The sequence below is a fragment of the Cherax quadricarinatus genome, unplaced genomic scaffold (assembly GCF_038502225.1).
Source record: "Cherax quadricarinatus isolate ZL_2023a unplaced genomic scaffold, ASM3850222v1 Contig1173, whole genome shotgun sequence".
NCBI classification, from domain to species: Eukaryota; Metazoa; Arthropoda; class Malacostraca; order Decapoda; family Parastacidae; genus Cherax; species Cherax quadricarinatus.
Window position 1 is genome coordinate 2,775 of NW_027196199.1, and position 22,338 is coordinate 25,112.

Consider the following 22,338-nt stretch of genomic DNA (forward strand, 5'->3'; position numbering starts at 1 on the left):
GAATGATGGTGAAAGTTTTTTTTTTTTTTTTTTTTTTTGCCACCCTGCCTCGGTGGGAAACAACCGATGAAAAAAAGTAAAACATTTTAAAGGAGTAACTCCTCTTGAAGGTAAGGTTCAGGCAGTATGTTAAGAGATGTTTCATAAACCATTTGGCTTCTCGAGAATTTAATTGACTCCCACTTAAGACTGTAGCTCTTCACTCCTTCCACCACAGCACTGTGACCCACAAATTTGGCCCTTCCTTGGAATATATCAAACTCATATGATACCCATACAGTATGTATGAAAATATAATTTATAAATGCCTTTATTTTCTGTTACAGTTTTCTCCTGAAGTAGGCATGGAAAAACAAGGAAAAGGAAACTCCAACATCTGTTTTCGTTTTGTGAGATTATTTTTATTGTGAGCTTTATCTAGTTCCTGTTTCAGCTATTGTTGCCTTACACTTGTGTAGCATAACATACCATACTTTAGAAATTATCTATTTATTGTAGACTATAATTTTTTTAGTACTGTATTCTTATAGTTGACTATGCTTGTTTGAATGGTTTGTGTAAATAGAATTATATTTGACGAGATTTAACTTTCATTAAGTATTACATTCCAAAGAGGTTTATGGCTCCCCACCCACTTTTATTTTTAAAGAATACACATTATCAAAGTCTGTCATATATGATTAATTTACTTTCATGTATATCACAGAAAAATCTTTTTGTTGGTCTTCTCTTTAAGGTGGTTGGTGAATTCTCAAAAAGACAGTTTATTAAAAATCCTGTAATAAAAAACTATGCAGATTTTCTATTTTTCCATTTTTATTAGCAAATTTCTTTGCCCTGAAAGTCTTCTTGCCTTGACACTTTGTAAAAAAAAAAAAAACTTGGTACATTGTTCTTTCCACAAGAACATTATATATACACCCAAGGTCTGTAGACTGTAGCAATGCATGGATAACAAAAACAAATAATGACAGAGATAGTATACAAGATCCTAAGTAAAATGCTTATACCAATATATTCAAATATTTATAAATCAATTAGTATTGTTTAAAAATCAAAAACACTGCTGCTCACTGACAAAATATGAAGTGCCATGATTAGCTAAAGCTTACTAAGAATGGAATTACTCAAGATCAATAAATGATACGTGAATGGGATAGATTATGTGAACTTTCCATAAATATGATGATAGTTGAATAATGATGCCATCACTGCATAACTAGAACATAATGACTATAGTAAAAACATTGCAAGTTTGAATTTCCTTTAGGAATTATAAAATTTGAAACCTTTCAAGGGGAGTTGGCCTTGATACTGATGAAGGGCTCTTGTTTCAAAGAATTAAGGTCACTTCCCAATTTCTTCTGATCAAATCTAATTACCTAATTTGCCAGGTGTTGTACAGCACTTATCAGTTTAGTATTTCCACATGAACACCAAAATTATAAGACGTTCCCCTTTTGTAGTCATAATTACAGCTCTGCACAATTCTTGTATAGAGGCACAAGGTGATCACTGACCTTCATCTCTTGCTTATATTTATCGAAGGAGTTCACCTTAGTCAATTTGTGGTGGACATTCCTGTGGAGTGGTTAATAGTGATTATGATCTAAGCCTACCCAAGCAAGGATTCACATACAGTAAGTTCAATTAAACTGCAAATTACTTATTCAGTGTTTAACAATATCCTGCAGTCTGTAAACAGATAATGCTAAAAAAAAATGTGGAACAAAAGGGGCCATAAAATGTGATCATCCAGTGTGGTTGAAAATTCAGCATTCCCCTTTTCCCTTTAGATGTCAGGTAATTTATTGAAAGATCTACTGTAATACAAATAAAACAGACTAGATAAATAGTTAATTGAGGTTATTACAGCTTTAAATATGATCATAACCAGGCCTGGTTGACCAGACGAGCCTGGCCCATGGCCGGGCTCAGAGAGTAGATAAACTCTCGAAACTCTTCAAAGGTATATCAAAGGTACTTACATTGTTTCTTTCCACAAGAACATTATATATGCCCAACACTTGTAGACTGTACGAATACTTGAGAATGCATCCCGAGTTAACCATCACACAAGTTGTCATTGATGGTTCTGCAAACCATAAGAAAATTTATTATATTTCCTCATACAATTTATCAGAGCACAAACTGTGACTTGGAACTACTGTCTCATTCCTTGGATCAAACCTGTTTATCTCCCATTCTCCAGGCATTATATGGCTATGGGTTTAGCACTTCCCATGACTAATAATAATGATGGCAGTGAAGAACTTGGTCCAAAGAATTGGAGTTGTTCTCCCTTTCCTTGGATCAAACTTGATTGCCTCTTATAGGGGTCACATAGCTCTTGGTAATGAGTATAGCACTCCTCTGTACTGTACATTAAATAAAATACAATAGGTTTTGAGTACTAGGGTCTTGAACATCCAACAGGCTTGTGTCAGCATGTTAGAAGGGAGTGAGTGGAGACAAATAGTTTTTGTGGCTTAATGTGGTTTAAAATAGCAACCGAGGTGTTTTCTATGATGGTTTTTATGGTTTTATTGGCCGGTTTTAGGACAGAAAGTAGCTTGAAATTGAGTTTAAAATAATGTAATTATTAGATGTTTGACAATCTTCCTGAGGGTGGGTAAAGCCTCCCTACACCCTTCCCCCTGGTCTGTTTTATGGGCTTTTACTAGGCCTGGTTCAACTAATGGGATGCTGTAAACCATGACCAATAATGCCTGATTATATTATCTGATTTTAATAATAATAACCATGGAGCGCACTTCAACCCATAGAATTATACAGCACATGTGGGGGGGGGGGGAATGAAAGGCATTCGGGCTCAATTCAGGGAACTGGAGCACAGATCAAGAGCCCCTCACCAGCATCAAGGAACTTCCCTTGAGGGGTATTATTATCTGAGAAATAGGGTAATTCCTAAAAAAAAAAAAATTAATGGAGGGGGCATGAGGGACATGATTAATGAAACGACACAAGTGCAACCAATATGACATTTTATTGTGGCAACATTTCGCTCTCCAGGAGCTTTTCAAAGCCATTACAAATAATGCAGGGACACAGAGAGTACATATAGACTTAGTGAGGTGTAGTAGTTGTAGTAGTAGTACGTAATATATGTGGTAGAACAATCAACTTCCACATGAGTAAAAGGTTATAAAAGCTATTACCTAGGTAGCATAAAAATAGGTTAGACAAATATTTCTGTTAGTGGTTGGTAAGGCCAGTGTTCCTCCTCTGTTATGTTTTTGTGTAGTATTAGCAGCAGCAGCAACTGTGATGGCAGGGTTTATTGTTTTGAGGAGGATTTTTGCTAATACTTCAGAGATGATGAAACTGCCTTTATTTTGCTTGTATTAGAAACTAATTAATGATGATTCAAGGTATTTACGTCTGTGGAAATTAGGTTCTCTGATCACTAGTTGGGCGTCGTTGAATTTCATGATGTGATTGGTGGAATTCCAGTGTTGTACTAAGGCATTGTTCAAGTTATAGTTCCTACATGCGTTAATGTGTTCACTGAGATGTGTTTCGAGGTTCCTTGCAGTTTCATCTATATATATTCTGTCGCAGCCTCCACAAGGTATAAACTTCTGCACTGACTGGTTCGTGGTGGTTTGATTTTGTCCTGGTTAGATCCCTTATGGAAGTGCTGAATGTGATGGCGACTCTAGTGTTAGTTTGTGCGAATACCTTAGAAACGTTCAATACAACCTGGCTGTTGGGAAGAATTGTAACTTCGTCAGGAGCGGTGTTGGTCAAGATACTAAGACCAAAAGAGGTATCATCGGATTTTTCTTAAGAGCTTACCGAATTTGTGGTCCTGCTTCTTGACGAGGAATGTACTTGCATACATCAAACCTTCACTGATTTTCATTTTCCTTCCTTTTCATCAAAGACTGCCAGAAAAGAGCTCTTCAGATCAATTCTTCATGCACCAACACCACTCCTAACAAGCTTATAATCGTTCCCAACAGCCAGGTTGCATTGAACGTTTCTAAGGTACTCTCACAAACTAACATTAGTGATCAGAGAACCTAATTTCCGCAGACGCAAATGCCTTGAATCGTCATTAATTGCCGTTTCTAATGCAAGCAAAATAAAGGCAACTTCATCATCTCTGAAGTTATTAGCAAAAATCCTCCTCAAAACAATAAACCCTGCCATCATGTAGTCGTTGCTACTAATACTACACAAGAACATAACAAAGAGGAGGAATGCTGAAACAGGCCTTCCCAACCCCTAACAGAAATATTTGCCTAACCTATTTTTATGCTACCCAAGTAGAGTACATTTAATAGCTTTTACTCATGTGCTGGTTCATTGTTCTACTACTAGTATTACACCTCGGTGTGAGCCTATATACACCCTCTGTGTCCATGTATTGTTTGTAACTGCTTAATAAAGCTCCTGAAGAGCCAAATGTTGCCACAATAAAATGTCACATTGTGTCCTTTTACCTAACATATTGTCAGTAATTGTACCAACATTAATACATGATTAATGAACAAAAGTAATGTTCATTTAGTGCTTGGAATGTCTACAGTGTTCATTTTGGACTGTTTTTAAAATTGGAATTTTATATAAAATTGCCCAAATATATACAAGGGTAGTTCTGATAGCTGTAAAGGTGGTTTCTTGTGTTCAATGGATAAACAGAAGGATAGTGGCAAAATAGCTAAGAATTTGGTCAAGCTGAGCAATGGAACTGGCTTAAAACAGGACTCAAACTGGGTGAAATTGCTGATATGTAAATTGTGCCCAGATCACTAAAATTGTGCCTGCATAATTCCCCAAGTTCTCCATCAAATTTCGTTTTTGCGGTGTCATTACCTTCAGAAGATGATTCTCTACCATTTCACCCCTCAAGGAAGATTCCTTGATGTTGGTGAGGTCTCTTGATCTAGGGAACTGAATCTGTGCTCCAGTTCCCTCAAGCCTGAATGCCTTACACATTCCCCCCCCCCCCCAAAGGTGCTGCATAATTCTATGGGTTTAGCACTCCCCTTTGATTATAATAATAATAATCTTTATAATAATAATAATAATAATCTACCATTTCAGAAGAATTTAAAAAAAAAATACCAACACTCATCTCCTCTAATTTTGGGGCTTCCAACAATGAAGGGGTTAAGAGGCTTTTTAAGTCTGGGGTGTATAAAAGGTGTAAGGGATGTCCAAGAAAAAAGTTGGTAGTGTGAAAGAGATAGAGGCTTGAACATCTAGCAGTCATAGAGCATGGGAGATTGGAGTTAAGTGGCCTTCGGGATTTTGCTGGGTTAGTGTATGGCAATGTGTGTGTGAAGAGATTCAGGGAACCAGTTAGCCAGATTTAGAAGTGGAAATGTTGCCATTCAGTGGTTCATCACTGCCCCTATTTATTTATTTATTTTTTTTTTTTTTTGTTTTTTTTGAGGGGGGAGGTCACCCTTCTCTAGTGGGGAACAGCTGATGTATTAGAAATGATCATTTACTGGTTGTCAAAAATTTCATATAAATATTGGTTCTAAAAGCTTTCTTTTTCATCAAATGAGCATTTTAATTGTAAAAACAGAACCAAAAACCTTTCTTGGCCATCTTTTGATTTCAAATGACTTTAGTCCTACATTAATATACTACAGATTTAAATGAATTACCAATTACTTGGTGGTACTCACCAAGAATATCCACAGTAGTGACTGTGATCTGACACTGATCACATGTAGACAGCTCCCACTTCCAGGCTTTACAGAGAACACAAGGCTTCAGCTTTTCACATACTCCAGCTGCATAGGCTGAATCCTCACAGTACATACCTTTAAATCTGGGGAAAAAAAAAACTGGTTTAAGATGGCAGTTCAAGATGCAGTATAAATATTGAGTTCTTCATGTCTGTCCTCCTGCCATTAGTCTAGCCTTTACTATGAGATGTGAATGCAATTTTTTTGATGCTCTATCCAAGTACAGCCAGAAAAATGTTTAATGGTAACACACTTGCTATCACACTTCTCATTAATTGACCATGGGATCACCTTCCATAAATTAAGCAACCAAGTTTGTACTGTGTGCACACATCATACCTGTAAAACTGATGCCCTCTTCAAACTCCAGGCAGTATCTGGTTGATATGTGACTCAGTTTCCATTCAGTTACCAATACTCTTTACCATTCATTCATACTTACGACCAGTGGTTTACATCTATAGAGACAGACCTAAAGCCGTACAGTTATTGAAATTAATACGCTTTTTAAGGATATAGTATTTGTATAATTTTTCACATATGTACTGTTATGCCAAGTGATATATCACAATACTGTATTTAAAAGTTTTGCACTCCTATTAAAATAACTACCTGTGCAGGCATACATTCTATAGATCTTTTCAATTAGTAAATAGTGCATAATATATTTGTGTCCTGGTGTGCATGGAGTAAGAGAGCATGTGCTCTATCTCAAGGTAAATAATGATTATTCTGCTAGTGGCAATGAATTTATCACTCTTTGATACTCAAAATTCCCAAGATACTAACTAGTACTTGTTCATATAGTAAGACTCTACTGTAACCAATTCTCTACACTATGTACTAAGTAGATATTGAATACAATAACCTACCCATCTCCACAGCTACATCTTCCACACACACAAGTCCCTTTATTTGAGCATATACTATTATTCCCTGGTAGGATACATGTCTGAGTTTGAGTGGGGCAGTTGCAAGCTTCTCCGACATAGCCAGGTCGACATACACACCCTCCACAACGACACTGTCCACGACTTGGTCCACCACAAACCATTCCGTCATATCTGCCTCAAAAACATGGATTATAAATCAACAGTTCAGTATATTAAATGCATCTAAAACATTTAAACATGTGTTCTCATTGATTATTAAATGCTCTTGTACAAAAAAAAGCTTCAAATGATAAATGACATTAGAAAGCATAATTCAACTGATAGGGAAGACCATACTGGTAGGCAATGTATTTAATTAAATGTCTGCAGAAGGAGCAAATTAATCATTCTTATGAAATCAAGTTTATAAACCTGGAGAAGCTAAATGCTACAGAATGTAAAATATGAAAAATTCCCATGAGTAATAGTATATTTATCCTGATTAATACAGACATTAACCATCATTCAGTCAATTACAATTTTGCTACAAGCATGTTGACATAACAATTTAGATTACTCCACCCCCAAATGCAGGCACTGCTTTTCCTGCAAAAAGTTACCTTGATCACAATCCAAAGGTATATCCATTAAAAGCTACTTGCCTCCACTCACTCCTGTCTCACACACTTGCATAAGCTCGTTAGATACTTAAGACTAAACTTTCCTTACCCCCCTCCCATTAACCAATCCTGTAGTCTCTACTTCCACCTTTAACTCCAAACATTTAAAAAAAAAAAGTTACACATTAAAGAGGTAATCTATCATTGCCTAGACTTTTTTGTTACTTCCATCATCTTGCTCTTTTCTGTGTTTGCTTCCAATTTCTTCTTTTTCCTTCCCTCCCAAATTCATCCACCAACCTCACCTACTGGCCTAAGCCAGTAGGTGAGGTTGGTGGATGAATTTGGGAGGTCCAAGTTTGACAGGTCCAGGTCACCTACTGGTGACTTGGACTTGCCTAGCATAAGCCAGTAAGCTTGCTGCAGTGCTCCTTATGTTCTTAACTGTGTCATCTGTAAAGAGCAAGTGTGACAACAACATTTAATCTCGCACCTCTCCCCAGTACAACAGCATTCACTTCTTTTACAACTCCATCTATAATATATTAAATAACAATGGTGACATCATACTGTGCATACCTGCCCAAGTCCTGCTTTCACTAAGAAACAGTCTCCCTCTCTATATACCCTGAGCCTCATTATCCACTTATAAACTCTTTCCTGCTTTTAGTAACCTACCATCTATTCCAAACACGTACAACATGTGCCCCATGGGTTCCCTATCCACACTATCATGCACCTTTTCTAAAGCCACTGATGAAACAAACTGCTCTTTACCCTTATCTAAATTCTGCTCACTTAAATTATTCAATGTAAATGCTGTCGACACATCTTCTACCCTTCTTAAATCCTCCTGGCTCCTCTGTAATCATACTTTATCTTACTGCTAACCCTTTCAGTAATAATTTTACCTTACACTTTACTAGGTATACTCAATGAGCTAATCCCCTTAAAATTCTAACATTCTCTTTTGTCCCCTTTTTCCTTACAAGGAAAATATGTATGTTCTTTGCTAATCCTTAGGTACCTTCCCTTCTTTTAAGCATATATTAAACAAATACACCAACCACTCCAACACTATATTTCCACCTGCTTTGAACATCTGTCTTATATTCCATTTTATTTCTTTCAATCTATTCTAACTCCCTATCTAATATCTCCCCTCGTTCATTTTTAAATGTCATTTGCTCTTCAGGCTTCCTCACTTTATTATCTCCAAAACTGTTTCTCATTCTCAGCAAAATTTGCTGACAAAAATATGCCTATTCTCTTTTTATCAGGGCTGTGGAGACAGCACATAAAACCTTCGATTCTGACTCCTTTAATTACATTTTGCTGACTCCAACTCCAGTAACCCAAGAACTGCTTCAGACTCCATCTCCACAGCCCTGCTTTTTACCCTCCTTTTTTTTTCTCTCCATATACTCTGCCACCTGTAAATAACTTTTATAAAGTGGTACCCTGGTACACATCTGCTTTGGAATAAGTCCATCTTGGTATGTCTTGTTTGGACACAAAAATTTTTGCTTGGTATACGACCTTTGTTTGGAATACGACTCATGTGCTAGAACTTGTATGGGTCAAAAGACTTGTGGTTGGGCCAAGTTTAAAAAGTTCTTTACAGGAGAAAAACCTGCCTCTGAAGGCCCTCCTCATAATGGACAATGCTCCAGCTCACCCTCCAAGCTTGCAGGATTATGTGCTGCTGGAGTTTGACTTCATCACTGTAAAGTTTCTTCCCCCTAACACGACTCCTCTCATCCAGCCCATGGATCGGCAGGTCACCAGTAATTTCAAGAAACTCGACACTAAAGTACTATTCCAGAAGTGCTTTGAAATGACCTCTGACACAGAGTTAACCCTGAGAGTGTTGGAAAGATCACTTTACTATCGCGCATTGCATAACTTTCATTGACAAAGCCTGGCAGGAAGTTTCATACAGAACAATGAACAGTGCTTGGAGGAATTTGTGGCCAGAAGTGGCTGAAAGGGACTGAGGGATATGAGACTGTGTCTATAGTGGAGGATATTGTCTCTCTGGGCAGGTCCATGGGTCTGGATGTGAGTGATGGTGATTTGGAGGAGTTAGTGGAGGGGCACAGGGAAGAGCTGACCACTGAGGAGATGCAGGAACTTAAGGAGGAGGAGCACAAGACTAAGATGGATGCACTCTCTTCAGGCTTGGAAAAGGAGACAGAGGAAACCCCTATTTCATTAATCAAGGAAATCTCTGCTACATGGATGGACATCAAAAACTTTGCAGAGAAGTACCATCCCAACAAAGCCCAAACAAGCCGTAATAGCATTGTCTGGAATGACCAGACAATGTCACATTTCTGAAACATCCTGAGAAGAAGGCAGAAACAAAGTTCTTTGGACAGATTTTTAGTATAAGTCAAACCTGGTGAGCTTCAACCAGGTCCAAATAGGGAAAAAGAGACAGAAAAGAGGAGACTCTCCTTCCAACCAATAATATTTCTTCCTCCTCCCTTCTCAGCACTATCCTAGTAATCACTCAACTCTTTTCAGCAAAGTAAAGTGAGGTTAAATTTGCATTTATTTCATCTAATTCTTTTGTATTTATGTATGTATTTTAGTATTAAGCAGTGTATAAATTACATATTTTAGTATTAAGCAGTGTTTTTCTTCTTTTGCACACCCTACCAAATTCATCCACCAATCTCTGCAACTTCTCTTCAGAATCTCCCAAGAGCACAGTGTCATCAGCAAAGAGCAGCTGTGACAACTCCCACTTTGTGTGTGATTCTTTATCTTTTAACTCCACGCCTCTTGCCAAGACCCTCGCATTTACTTCTCTTACAACCCCATCTATAAATATATTAAACAACCACGGTGACATCACACATCCTTGTCTAAGGCCTACTTTTACTGGGAAAAAATTTCCCTCTTTCCTACATACTCTAACTTGAGCCTCACTATCCTCGTAAAAACTCTTCACTGCTTTCAGTAACCTACCTCCTACACCATACACTTGCAACATCTGCCACATTGCCCCCCTATCCACCCTGTCATACGCCTTTTCCAAATCCATAAATGCCACAAAGACCTCTTTAGCCTTATCTAAATACTGTTCACTTATATGTTTCACTGTAAACACCTGGTCCACACACCCCCTACCTTTCCTAAAGCCTCCTTGTTCATCTGCTATCCTATTCTCCGTCTTACTCTTAATTCTTTCAATTATAACTCTACCATACACTTTACCAGGTACACTCAACAGACTTATCCCCCTATAATTTTTGCACTCTCTTTTATCCCCTTTGCCTTTATACAAAGGAACTATGCATGCTCTCTGCCAATCCCTAGGTACCTTACCCTCTTCCATACATTTATTAAATAATTGCACCAACCACTCCAAAACTATATCCCCACCTGCTTTTAACATTTCTATCTTTATCCCATCAATCCCGGCTGCCTTACCCCCTTTCATTTTACCTACTGCCTCACGAACTTCCCCCACACTCACAACTGGCTCTTCCTCACTCCTACAAGATGTTATTCCTCCTTGCCCTATACACGAAATCACAGCTTCCCTATCTTCATCAACATTTAACAATTCCTCAAAATATTCCTTCCATCTTCCCAATACCTCTAACTCTCCATTTAATAACGCTCCTCTCCTATTTTTAACTGACAAATCCATTTGTTCTCTAGGCTTTCTTAACTTGTTAATCTCACTCCAAAACTTTTTCTTATTTTCAACAAAATTTGTTGATAACATCTCACCCACTCTCTCATTTGCTCTCTTTTTACATTGCTTCACCACTCTCTTAACTTCTCTCTTTTTCTCCATATACTCTTCCCTCCTTGCATCACTTCTACTTTGTAAAAACTTCTCATATGCTAACTTTTTCTCCCTTACTACTCTCTTTACATCATCATTCCACCAATCGCTCCTCTTCCCTCCTGCACCCACTTTCCTGTAACCACAAACTTCTGCTGAACACTCTAACACTACATTTTTAAACCTACCCCATACCTCTTCGACCCCATTGCCTATGCTCTCATTAGCCCATCTATCCTCCAATAGCTGTTTATATCTTACCCTAACTGCCTCCTCTTTTAGTTTATAAACCTTCACCTCTCTCTTCCCTGATGCTTCTATTCTCCTTGTATCCCATCTACCTTTTACTCTCAGTGTAGCTACAACTAGAAAGTGATCTGATATATCTGTGGCCCCTCTATAAACATGTACATCCTGAAGTCTACTCAACAGTCTTTTATCTACCAATACATAATCCAACAAACTACTGTCATTTCTCCCTACATCATATCGTGTATACTTATTTATCCTCTTTTTCTTAAAATATGTATTACCTATAACTAAACCCTTTTCTATACAAAGTTCAATCAAAGGGCTCCCATTATCATTTACACCTGGCACCCCAAACTTACCTACCACACCCTCTCTAAAAGTTTCTCCTACTTTAGCATTCAAGTCCCCTACCACAATTACTCTCTCACTTGGTTCAAAGGCTCCTATACATTCACTTAACATCTCCCAAAATCTCTCTCTCTCCTCTGCATTCCTCTCTTCTCCAGGTGCATACACGCTTATTATGACCCACTTCTCGCATCCAACCTTTACTTTAATCCACATAATTCTTGAATTTACACATTCATATTCTCTTTTCTCCTTCCATAACTGATCATTTAACATTACTGCTACCCCTTCCTTTGCTCTAACTCTCTCAGATACTCCAGATTTAATCCCATTTATTTCCCCCCACTGAAACTCTCCTACCCCCTTCAGCTTTGTTTCGCTTAGGGCCAGGACATCCAACTTCTTTTCATTCATAACATCAGCAATCATCTGTTTCTTGTCATCCGCACTACATCCACGCACATTTAAGCAACCCAGTTTTATAAAGTTTTTCTTCTTCTCTTTTTTAGTAATTGTATACAGGAGAAGGGGTTACTAGCCCATTGCTCCCGGCATTTTAGTCGCCTCATACGACACGCATGGCTTACGGAGGAAAGATTCTTTTCCACTTCCCCATGGACAATAGAAGAAATAAAAAAGAACAAGAGCTATTTAGAAAAAGGAGAAAAACCTAGATGTATGTATATATATATATGCATGTGCGTGTCTGTGAAGTGTGACCAAAGTGTAAGTAGGAGTAGCAAGATATCCCTGTTATCTTAGCGTGTTTATGAGACAGAAAAAGAAACCAGCAATCCTACCATCATGCAAAACAGTTACAGGTTTTTGTTTCACAGTCATCTGGCAGGACGGTAGTACTTCCCTGGGTGGTTGCTGTCTACCAACCTACTACTCCAAATTATTTTATATAACCCCATCAATGTATAATATGCCAATAACAATAGGATTTTTTTTTCATGGGAACAGATTAATCATTTTCCCTATATTTCGTAAGGAAAAAGTCATTCAGTATAAGTCCAAGGTCCTGGAACGGATTAAGGACATATACTGAGGTACCACTGTATTATAAAAGCCCCTCGTATACTAACTTTTTCTTCTTATCACCCTCTTCATCATCATTCCACCAATCATTCTTCTTCCCACCCACAACCACCCTCCTATACTCACAAACTTCTGCTGCACTCCATAGCATTGCATTCTTAAATTTACCCCATATCTCCTCAACTTCCTGTACTCATACTTGCTTGCCTTTCTCCCAATAGATGTTTATATCTTTCCTTGTCTCCTTGAGTTCATTCACTTTCACTACTCTCTTACCCACTGATGTCATTCTCCTTGTACTCTATGTACCCTTTACTCTTACTGTAGCTACTACTATTTATCTGACACATATGTCACCCCCCTTTAAAAACATGCTCATCCACAAGTACAGTGGACCCCCGCATAACGATCACCTCTGAGTGCGACCAATTATGTAAGTGTATTTATGTAAGTGCGTTTGTACGTGTATGTTTGGGGGTCTGAAATGGACTAATCTACTTCACAATATTCCTTATGGGAACAAATTCGATCAGTACTGGCACCTGAACATACCTCTGGAGTGAAAAAATATCGTTAACCGGGGGTCCACTGTGTTAGCCTTTTATCCACTAATACAGTCTAACAAACTGCTATTATTACACCCTATGTCATATCTTCTATGCTTATTTATCATCTTTCTTAAATTAAATTTTACCTATAACCAAGTCCCTTTACAGGCATAATTCATTTAAGGGTCCCCCATGATCACGTACCCCGGTCACTCCAAACTTACATACTACACCAGCTACAACACTCGCCCACTTTAGCATTTAGGTCCCCATAAAAATTATTCTTTTACTTGGCACAAAGCTTCCAAAACATTCACTTAACACATCCCAAACTCTCTCTCCTCTACACACTTCTCATCTCTATGTGCATACATACTTAATAACCCAATTCTCTCTTAAGTAGAATGATAATTTGCAGTCACAAACAAACTTACAGATCACAGGTGTAATCACTACACTGGCATGTGCTGCCATAGTAATCAGAGTTGCACTGACAATGACCACATGAGCACTTCCCGTGCCCACTGCAGATCTGGCCTCCATTGCCGCGGCAGCCATCTACCCCAGTAGGACACGAGGCATAATCTTCTGTAACTTCACTTGCTTCTGAAGTTTCACTGCGTTCTCTTGTTAGTGAACCACGATTTGTATGTCCATGTCCCTGAGGAGTGAAAACTTTTTAGATAATTTTTTCTACAAATACAGTGAACACTCTCATTAACCCTTAAACTGTCCAAACGTAGATCTACGATTTTTCAACATTTGAAAGTATGTAAAAAAAAGCAGATCTTTTCTTTTTTTACATTTGAAAACGTGTAAAAAACTTTGATCTACGTTTTTTTTGTTATATTTGAAAATATGTAAAAAAATGTAGATCTACTTTTGGAGCACTACGCATGTGAACATAGACCTGCTTGGACAGTTTAAGGGTTAACAGACTAATGGACGAGGAGTGTGTGATATTGCTGAATGTCTGAAACTTCCCAATTCTGAAATTAATTTTTCATGATCATCCAGCCATCTTCTGAACTAGTGGACTTCAGTCCATTGATGCAGAAGACAACCAGACACAAAGAATATGGGCATTGTAACTTGTACCCCTACAATACAGTACCGTCAAGTAATTTTATAGTACAATAATTTTACTTACCTTTTCATAGTGGAGAGATGATATGTAAACTGCTGTGATCAGTACTGGTGACTCAGATTAACTTTTATTCTGAGTCAGAGGAGATGCCAAGTTACACTAGTATCTATGCTAAACTTAGCTGTATAATCCTACGGGTTTAGCGCTTCCCCTTGATTATAATAATAATAATAATATGCTAAACTTAACAGCATAACTGGTAAGTTTGTCCTTGCTTCTATGGATATCAGACACTGTTTCTGAACACCATATTCTCACATACCCATACCAATGAGACACCACACTCAACCTTTACTATTTAAAGTTTCTCCTTAGCATTTCTTCTTGGCACCACCACTTGCTTTAGAAGCCACTGTTAATTTTACTTTACTAATATGTTGATAAAGTCACATAAAATACCCTAAACCCAGGAAAAATTAGAGACTGAATAAGTGTATGCATGAATGAACACAAACAAACTAGCATGGGAGGCCTACAGATCATGAATCAATTAAAACAGAGGGGGCCTGGACATGGACGCTCTGGTCTGTATCAGGCAAATAGTGAAGTCATCAGGCTTGGTCAGATACTTCAGAAGACAACTGGACACTATCACTACAAACAAAATCCAGAATTACCAACTTTTGTCCATTTCGTTCAAGACTTCCAATGTTTGTTCTGCCAATTTTTTTGTCCAAAGCTGCCAAAATCCACTGAGAGGTGTTACAATACATAAAAAGCATTGCTAAAAGTAAATAGAGTAAAACACTATTCTATGTAAATAATTTTTTTAACAACTGTTCGACTTCCAAATGGCAGGCTGCATACCTTTACATAACAAATGAAGCATTTAGGAAAGTTTTTACAATCACTGCCAAGCTACAGTAGGAACATGTGAGAAATAATCCTTTGTATAAATGTTTTTTAAACAAACACCTTGTTTGTAAGTAAAACATAAACAGGAATGCAACTCCTAGTTGTGGATCTAATGCAATTATTATTACTTTTTTTTTTTTTTACATTTATAAGTAGTGTTATAATCAAGCAAACTGTTTGTCATCTCCTAAATTACCTTTGTACAGTATTTACAGTAGTATTAAACTTGTTCTATTCCTTGATCTAAAGATGTTAGTCGTTCTATGATCTCCAGTACTGAGAAGCCCTACTCTAATGATGGATACTTAGAGATAACTCAGGGAAACAAATCAACAGCTTTTACTTGCTGTGTAATGGGCTATCCAAATTCTCTAACCTGTTGCTTTGTAAAAGCTCGAAACTCTCTCCAGAGGGAGGAAAGGTTAGCCCTCAACCATGCTAAGTCCACCACCTCAGCGGATACTTCATGTCTTCGGTCATGCCCTGTTCTCCGACCATCCTCCTTTTGCCGCCTCCTTTCATCCCTGACGGTATACTGTAGTTTGATTAAAAGATACACATTAAGCAAAAAAAAAAAATCAAATTAGCTATTCAAACAATGTGAGGTTGTAGTATCCACATCTCAATTAGAAAAATTTGCTTAATCTTAAATTTTACATGATACTAATCAATACTATATTACTATTTTATATTTTCTGCAACCTATTTACCTCTTCAGTTAATCTAGAAATCTTACAAGTTTGAACTGCATGTTTTCCATATGTTATAGTAGTTTTTAGCAAACTTTCTAAAAGTACCTATATATAACAAACATTTTAAATATAACTTTTATCATTTTAGTTTCCACTGCATTCTTTATGCTGTTACCAAGTCATTTACAATTGCTATACATACTTCACTGTAAGATTCATTATTTATCAGCATTTTAACAACATTTCTCCATTATTTGGAGCTGCAGCAATGAATTACTGCTGATATTTTCAAATATGTGTATGATTAAAAGATGCTGGATCTGATATAATGTGGAAGTTATCACAGTTGCTTTCTGCTGATGACTTGAGGGATTCTGAAGTCAAGTTAGGAAGGTCGATGGGTGAATTTGAGAGGGCATATAAAAGAAGGAAATTAAAAGTGAACGCAGAAATCAGTAAGGTGATGAGAATAACAAAGACTATGTAATGATAGATTGGATATCAGATTGGAGAGAAAGTATGGAAGTGAATGTATATAGCAGATAAATGGATCTATAAGACAAGGTGAACCACAGAACGGATAAGGGGACAAAAAAGGGGGGCTTGGTGTGCTTAAGTATCTGTAGAAAAAAAAAAACTTATCTATGGAAGAAAAAAATAAATATACCAGAGTACAGTGGTACCAACACTTACATCAGTGTGAGGCTTGTGTAAGCATGTTAGATAGGAGTGAATGGAAACAAGTGGTATTTAATGGACATACTGTTGGAGCTCAAGCAAAATAACTTTCATGAAGAGATTCAGGGACACCAGTTAGCCAGACTTAGAGTCCTAAAGGTGGGAAGGGCAGTGCTTGCACTGTGAAGGAGAGATGGGAATGTTGCAGTAGGAGGGTAATGTGCTTGGTGATGTCAGTGCACTTCTGGTAAGACAGCTACTGAATGAATGATGGTGAATGTATTTTCTCCTTTGGGTTACCCTGCCTTGGTGGGTGAAGACTGCTGCCACTTCCCACTGAGGCATGGTAACCTGACAAAGAAGACAACACTTTCACTGTCCCTCATTCAATCAGTGTCATGCCAGAAGCATGCTGACATTACAGCTCAGATGACCCTCCAAACCACAAAAACAATAAATTCATATACCAAGAAAATCATGTTTCTTATCTAATTTCCCAAGAATTTTATGAAGTGGTGCCAATTAGTTTTTATTCATACACACCTTCTCTCACTTCTTGCCAGTTGGCGCTCCTCCCTTTGCCTTCTCCTCTCCTCTCGTGTCAACACACGATCATCATCCATCTCATCTGTAGGGCTTTTGAATCTTCCCCTCGCATTTCTGCCATTTCCATGGTGATTATGCACAGCAGAGTCTTGATGTTCATATTGCCGTTCTACATTGATGAAATTATAGAAGAGAAGATGAAAGTGTAAAATACAGTTCAATATTGTGCCTATTTATATATGAGCTTTGTAATCAGTTATCATGTTCATTCAAATGATTATTTGAATTTTGAAGTTTTGAATCTGAATATGAGAAGGCACACTCACTAAAGTCGAATAAAAAACTTTGGATTATTATATTAAAAATAAGCACTAAATCCATAAGTTTCACACAGCAATAAATAGTTTTGGAGAAATAAAAATACAGGCAGGTCCTGTTGTACAGCATTTCACTAATACAGCAGTTTTTCAAATATAGCCATTCTTCATTTATTCAAAACTTCCTACAATAAATATATTCATGACTCACTATACATTCAGGATGAAAACATTTTCAGTAATGTGTGTACTGTATATGCATTTTTAGGCCTAGCTATATTACTTAATATATGAAAACAAAAACATGTTATCAGGCTTTTATATGCATTTGAAAGTGAAAAAAGGCTACGATTCACTTTACAGCGATTTTCACTTTACAGTGGTAGTCCGGAACCTAACCTGATGTATAGCGGGGCCCTCCTGTATGATATCCCAAATACAAGTATTTTCTTACCCTGGCCTAGGCAGCTACATGCAATGATCAGAACAATCACTGCAGATGCACCCCATTTCCAGAAGGTCATCATTGTGCAGTGTATACTGCTGCCAAGTCTGTAATAATACATAATGTGTAGAGAATTGAAAGGTACAATATGTTATAGGTATGTAATATAAGGTATGTACTGTAATATATTGCTCAGCCTAGTTTGAAATGTAAGGAGATGGTTTACAGCTATTATTATTAAAAGCAAAAAAGTGCTAAACTCATAGGGGTCATACATCAACTGGATAATAGGAGGTAATCAGATTTGATCCAAGAAAGAGGAGGGAAACTCTACTTCCTTTGATCAAGAGGTCTTTAATGCAAAGGCAACTTTCCCCTTCCTTGAATGGTATAAAGAGAGAACTTAATGGTGTGAGCACTGTCAGTGTGACTGCTGGACATGAGCTTCATAATGAAAGGAAATGTGATTTGAGATAAGCTGAGTGCACCTCATCCTCAGCTGCACCAACATCAACCACCCTCGCATGGCAACCCATAGTTATGCTCACCCACCTTACTGACATGTGGCCATATATTCAAATGATTATCCTGTATGTGGTAGTGCTAGGCATGCCTTGCGACCTGAGAAAGGTATCCCTGCACCCCATAAGCCCAGCCCCCCACTGTAATACACACAAAAGGAGTAGTACAGAATACGGAATAAGTTTCTAATGCAGTTAAATATTACCAATGAAGGTCTGAAGCCAATAAGAAGGGAGACTAAAACTAGGTAAGATATGTCCTCATTGAAAGATGTTACAAGTGGGTTGCCCTGAGGATCTGTACTTGTCCAAATAATGCTTTTAATTTACATGAGGAATTTATCAGCAGGAATAAATACAAGAACATCTTTGCAGCTTAGGCAAAAAGATAACATATGTAAATATAATAATAATGATTTAATGGAATTTAATGTAGTAGATAAATGAATTTAATAATAATAATGATTTAATGGAATTTAATGTAGATAAAAGCCATGTATAATAATAATACATATACAGTGGACCCCCGCATAACGATTACCTCCAAATGCGATCAATTATGTAAGTGTATTTATGTCAGTGCGTTTGTACGTGTATGTTTGGGGGTCTGAAATGGACTAATCTACTTCACAATATTCCTTATGGGAATAAATTCGGTCAGTACTGGCACCTGAACATACTTATTGAGTGAAAAAATATCGTTAACCGGGGGTCCACTGTACATGTAATATCTTTATTTCTACAAGTACATGTACAAGGTATACAGGCCTAGCTGACATCAATGACATCCTACTACATAGAAAGCCGCTTGTTATGCAGAGCATTTCGGGCAAATTAGGTCAGTTTTGTCTCAGGGTGCGACCCACACCAGTTGACTAACGCCTAGGTACCCATTTTACTGATGGGTGAACACAGACAACTGGTGTAAAGAAACACACCCAATGTTTCTACCCTTGCTGGGAATCGAACCCGGACCCTTGCTGTGTGAAGCAAGAGCTTTAGCCACCAGGCCATGGAGCCTGGTAACAGAAATGGAAGAGAGTGCAATCAAGCCGTATGAAGAATATAAATTGTGATAAAATACTGATAATGTCAATGAAAGAAAGGGACTAAAGTGTTAGTATTAAAAATTAAATGTCACCAGATCACACGACAAAATTGTGAGAAACTCATATACAACTCTAGTGAATTGTGAAATAGCTTTTATATATATGGACGGAAAAATGCTGAAAAGCTTATTCACAACCAGCAGTAACAGCCTGGTTGATCAGACCCTGATCCACCATGAGGCCTGGTCTCAGACCGAGCCGTGGGGGCGTTGACTCCCGAAACCCTCTTCAGGTAAACTCCAGGTAGTTAGTTTAATATCTTTATTATGCACCCCATACCCATCCTGTGGGTGGTAGCCAAAAGATTACAGAGGTACATAATGGGTCCAGGGACTGGACCCCAAAGTTATGATAGCTGAACTAGTTACAAAGGTAATGAACTCCAGGTAGATCTGGTCACAATCATGGCAAGTTACAAAGGTAATGAATCAGCCTCACTCCTATACATGTTTACAGTCATAAACAAATTACAAAGTAATGAGCCACTGATACGTCCACACCTGGTCACAACTGTAATGAGTTATAAATACAAATATTAAGTGGGTCATACACCCACACGAGCGCACGCACACACACACACACACACACGAGGGTGCACGCACAGACACATGCACACGAGCGTACAAATATATGCATACACAAGCGCGCGCGCGCACACACACACACACACACAGTAGGGACACTGCGTGCGCGAGTCACGCCTTCCGTGCTCTGCGAATGTAAGTGTTTTTGAGGGCTACCCAAGTGTACTGCAAGGGTTGCTAAGTGTGTTAGGGTAGTGAACAATTCCTTGAAGCGATTTACAATCTGCATGAGCCACATAAGTGTGGGGAGAGCCACAATTTTGTAAGTGATCTAGAAAGTGAAACGTGGTGGTGCATTCAGAGCGGGCAGGGCTCAGGCAACATTGCCACGTGTCACCCAAGAAAGATAATAAAGTGAAACAAACGTGTGACTAGCGAAAGAAATACAGTGAATAGGGTACGTTATAAAACGAGAAGAAATTGAGGTGGATCTACGCCAGGACGTCACATCGAGCTGGACAATCTACAGACTGCTACAGCTGCATTGTAAGTACTGTAATCATCTATGCGTGGTTGTTTGAGTGTGGGTTTCGGGTTCCAATTAACCGCCAAGCTGATTGTGAACGGTCCAACTCTCCTAGCATGATAAAGAATAGGCACTCAAGTACTCAATAAGGAATAGCAATTGGTAATCTATGGAACAAGGCAAGTAAGTTACTATAAGCTTAGGTGGTAGTAAAAGCATAGAGGGCAGCATTGTAAGTAGGTGCGGGTCAAGTCACAGGAGGGTGAGGGTCAGGTCACAAGAAGTTGTGGTCAGGTAAGGGACCACTGAGACTCCACATAACACTCCAACGCACAATTCCATCTACTTTTCAGACACTTAATAAACCCACACATAATTACACACACACACACACACACACACACACACACACACACACACACACACACGTGGTAATGCTTTATTTACAGCTAGCAAAGTCAGGGTATTTCTCCAGAATGGTCTGTAATATACCACTGTGCATAAAATACTTTGCCATTTCTTGAACATTTCTGAGTGTGGTGCCCACACCTTAAAAAACACATGCATAAATTAAAGGCCAAAGCAGAGCTACAAAATAGTTACCAATTAAAAAATCTGAGGGATAACAAGAGGCCACAGTTGTAAATTGTGGCCTCTAATATTCCCTCAGATTTCCCTAGAGCCAAGATGTTAGGAAATTTTTTTTAGTGATAAATCAATGAAATGAATTACTAGAGAGTGTAGTAAGTGATACAACCATTGGAAATTTAAATTATATGATGAACAAATTGTTGAAGACAGGACACAATGAGCATAGCTCTGCTCTTGTAGCTACAAATACATAAAATAGGTAATTACCAGTGCTTAAAGTTTAAAGGCAATCAGAAGAGGCCTTCTCTAGTTATTGCATGGAAACCCATTTTAATTATTTAAATTAAATAATTAAAAAGTACACAACCTAAAACTAGTGCAAAGTTTCCTTTAAGGAAAAAATCCCCAGTTAAAAGTTTGAAGCCAAGGAGATGATGCATTCTTCATTAATCACACAGAATTCAAATAGTTCCAAGCATATTATTTATGTTATCTACATAGCCTAAACCCAAAGATAATAAAAGATTTTGTTTGGATTATTAACCCAGAGAGTTAGGTACCTAGGAAAATCCCCCCCAAAAAGTCATTATATGTCAATGAGGAGTCTTATTTCCATTTTGTGTTTTTAGTCTTGTCCCCTAGGATGTGACCCACAATAGTCGACTATTGCCTAAGTACCTATTTACTGCCTGGTGAGCAAGGACAGCAGGTTTAAAGAAACATTTACCCGTGCTGGAGATAGATCCCAGATCTTTCAGTGTGTGAGTTAAGGCTGCTACCAAATGAGCCACAAGCTCCCCACAATACTCCAAAAAGTGTCATTCTTTTCATAAAATGTATTAGCCATCAGAGACTGAAGAAAAGATAAGATTTTTTTCAGATTTTTAACCCCGGAGGTTTAGCCACCCAGGATAACCCAAGAAAGTCAGCGTGTCATCGAGGGACTGTCTGTCTGATTTCCACTGGGATCTTCAATCTTGTCCCCCAGAATGCATCCCACACCAGTCAACTAACACCCAGATACCTACTTATTTGCTAGGTGAACAGGACAACGGGTGTAAGGACACATGCCCAATGTTTCCACCCTTGCCGAAGACTGAACTACAGACACTCAAGTGTGTGAAGTGAGAGCATTGCCTACCAGGCCACGGTGGCCCGTGGCCTGGTAGGTC

General features: G+C 38.1%; 1 protein-coding gene across 4 annotated transcripts in view; it reads right to left on the minus strand.

Moving 5' to 3' along the window:
* Positions 1-375: 375 nt before the first annotated feature.
* Positions 376-22,338, minus strand: part of LOC128691707 (integrin beta pat-3) — a 56,249-nt gene continuing 34,286 nt past the window's right edge. For all 4 annotated transcript variants that reach the window (XM_053780587.2, XM_053780585.2, XM_053780586.2 and 1 more), the window contains exons 2-9: positions 17,905-18,002; positions 17,131-17,302; positions 15,594-15,741; positions 13,650-13,876; positions 6,602-6,793; positions 5,667-5,812; positions 1,989-2,095; positions 376-1,581 (exon numbers count right to left, since the gene is read on the minus strand). In XM_053780587.2, the coding sequence (XP_053636562.1) occupies positions 1,558-1,581; positions 1,989-2,095; positions 5,667-5,812; positions 6,602-6,793; positions 13,650-13,876; positions 15,594-15,741; positions 17,131-17,302; positions 17,905-17,977 (1,089 nt within the window). In that variant the 5' untranslated portion in view covers positions 17,978-18,002 and the 3' untranslated portion in view covers positions 376-1,557. The remainder of the gene's footprint in view (positions 1,582-1,988; positions 2,096-5,666; positions 5,813-6,601; positions 6,794-13,649; positions 13,877-15,593; positions 15,742-17,130; positions 17,303-17,904; positions 18,003-22,338) is intronic.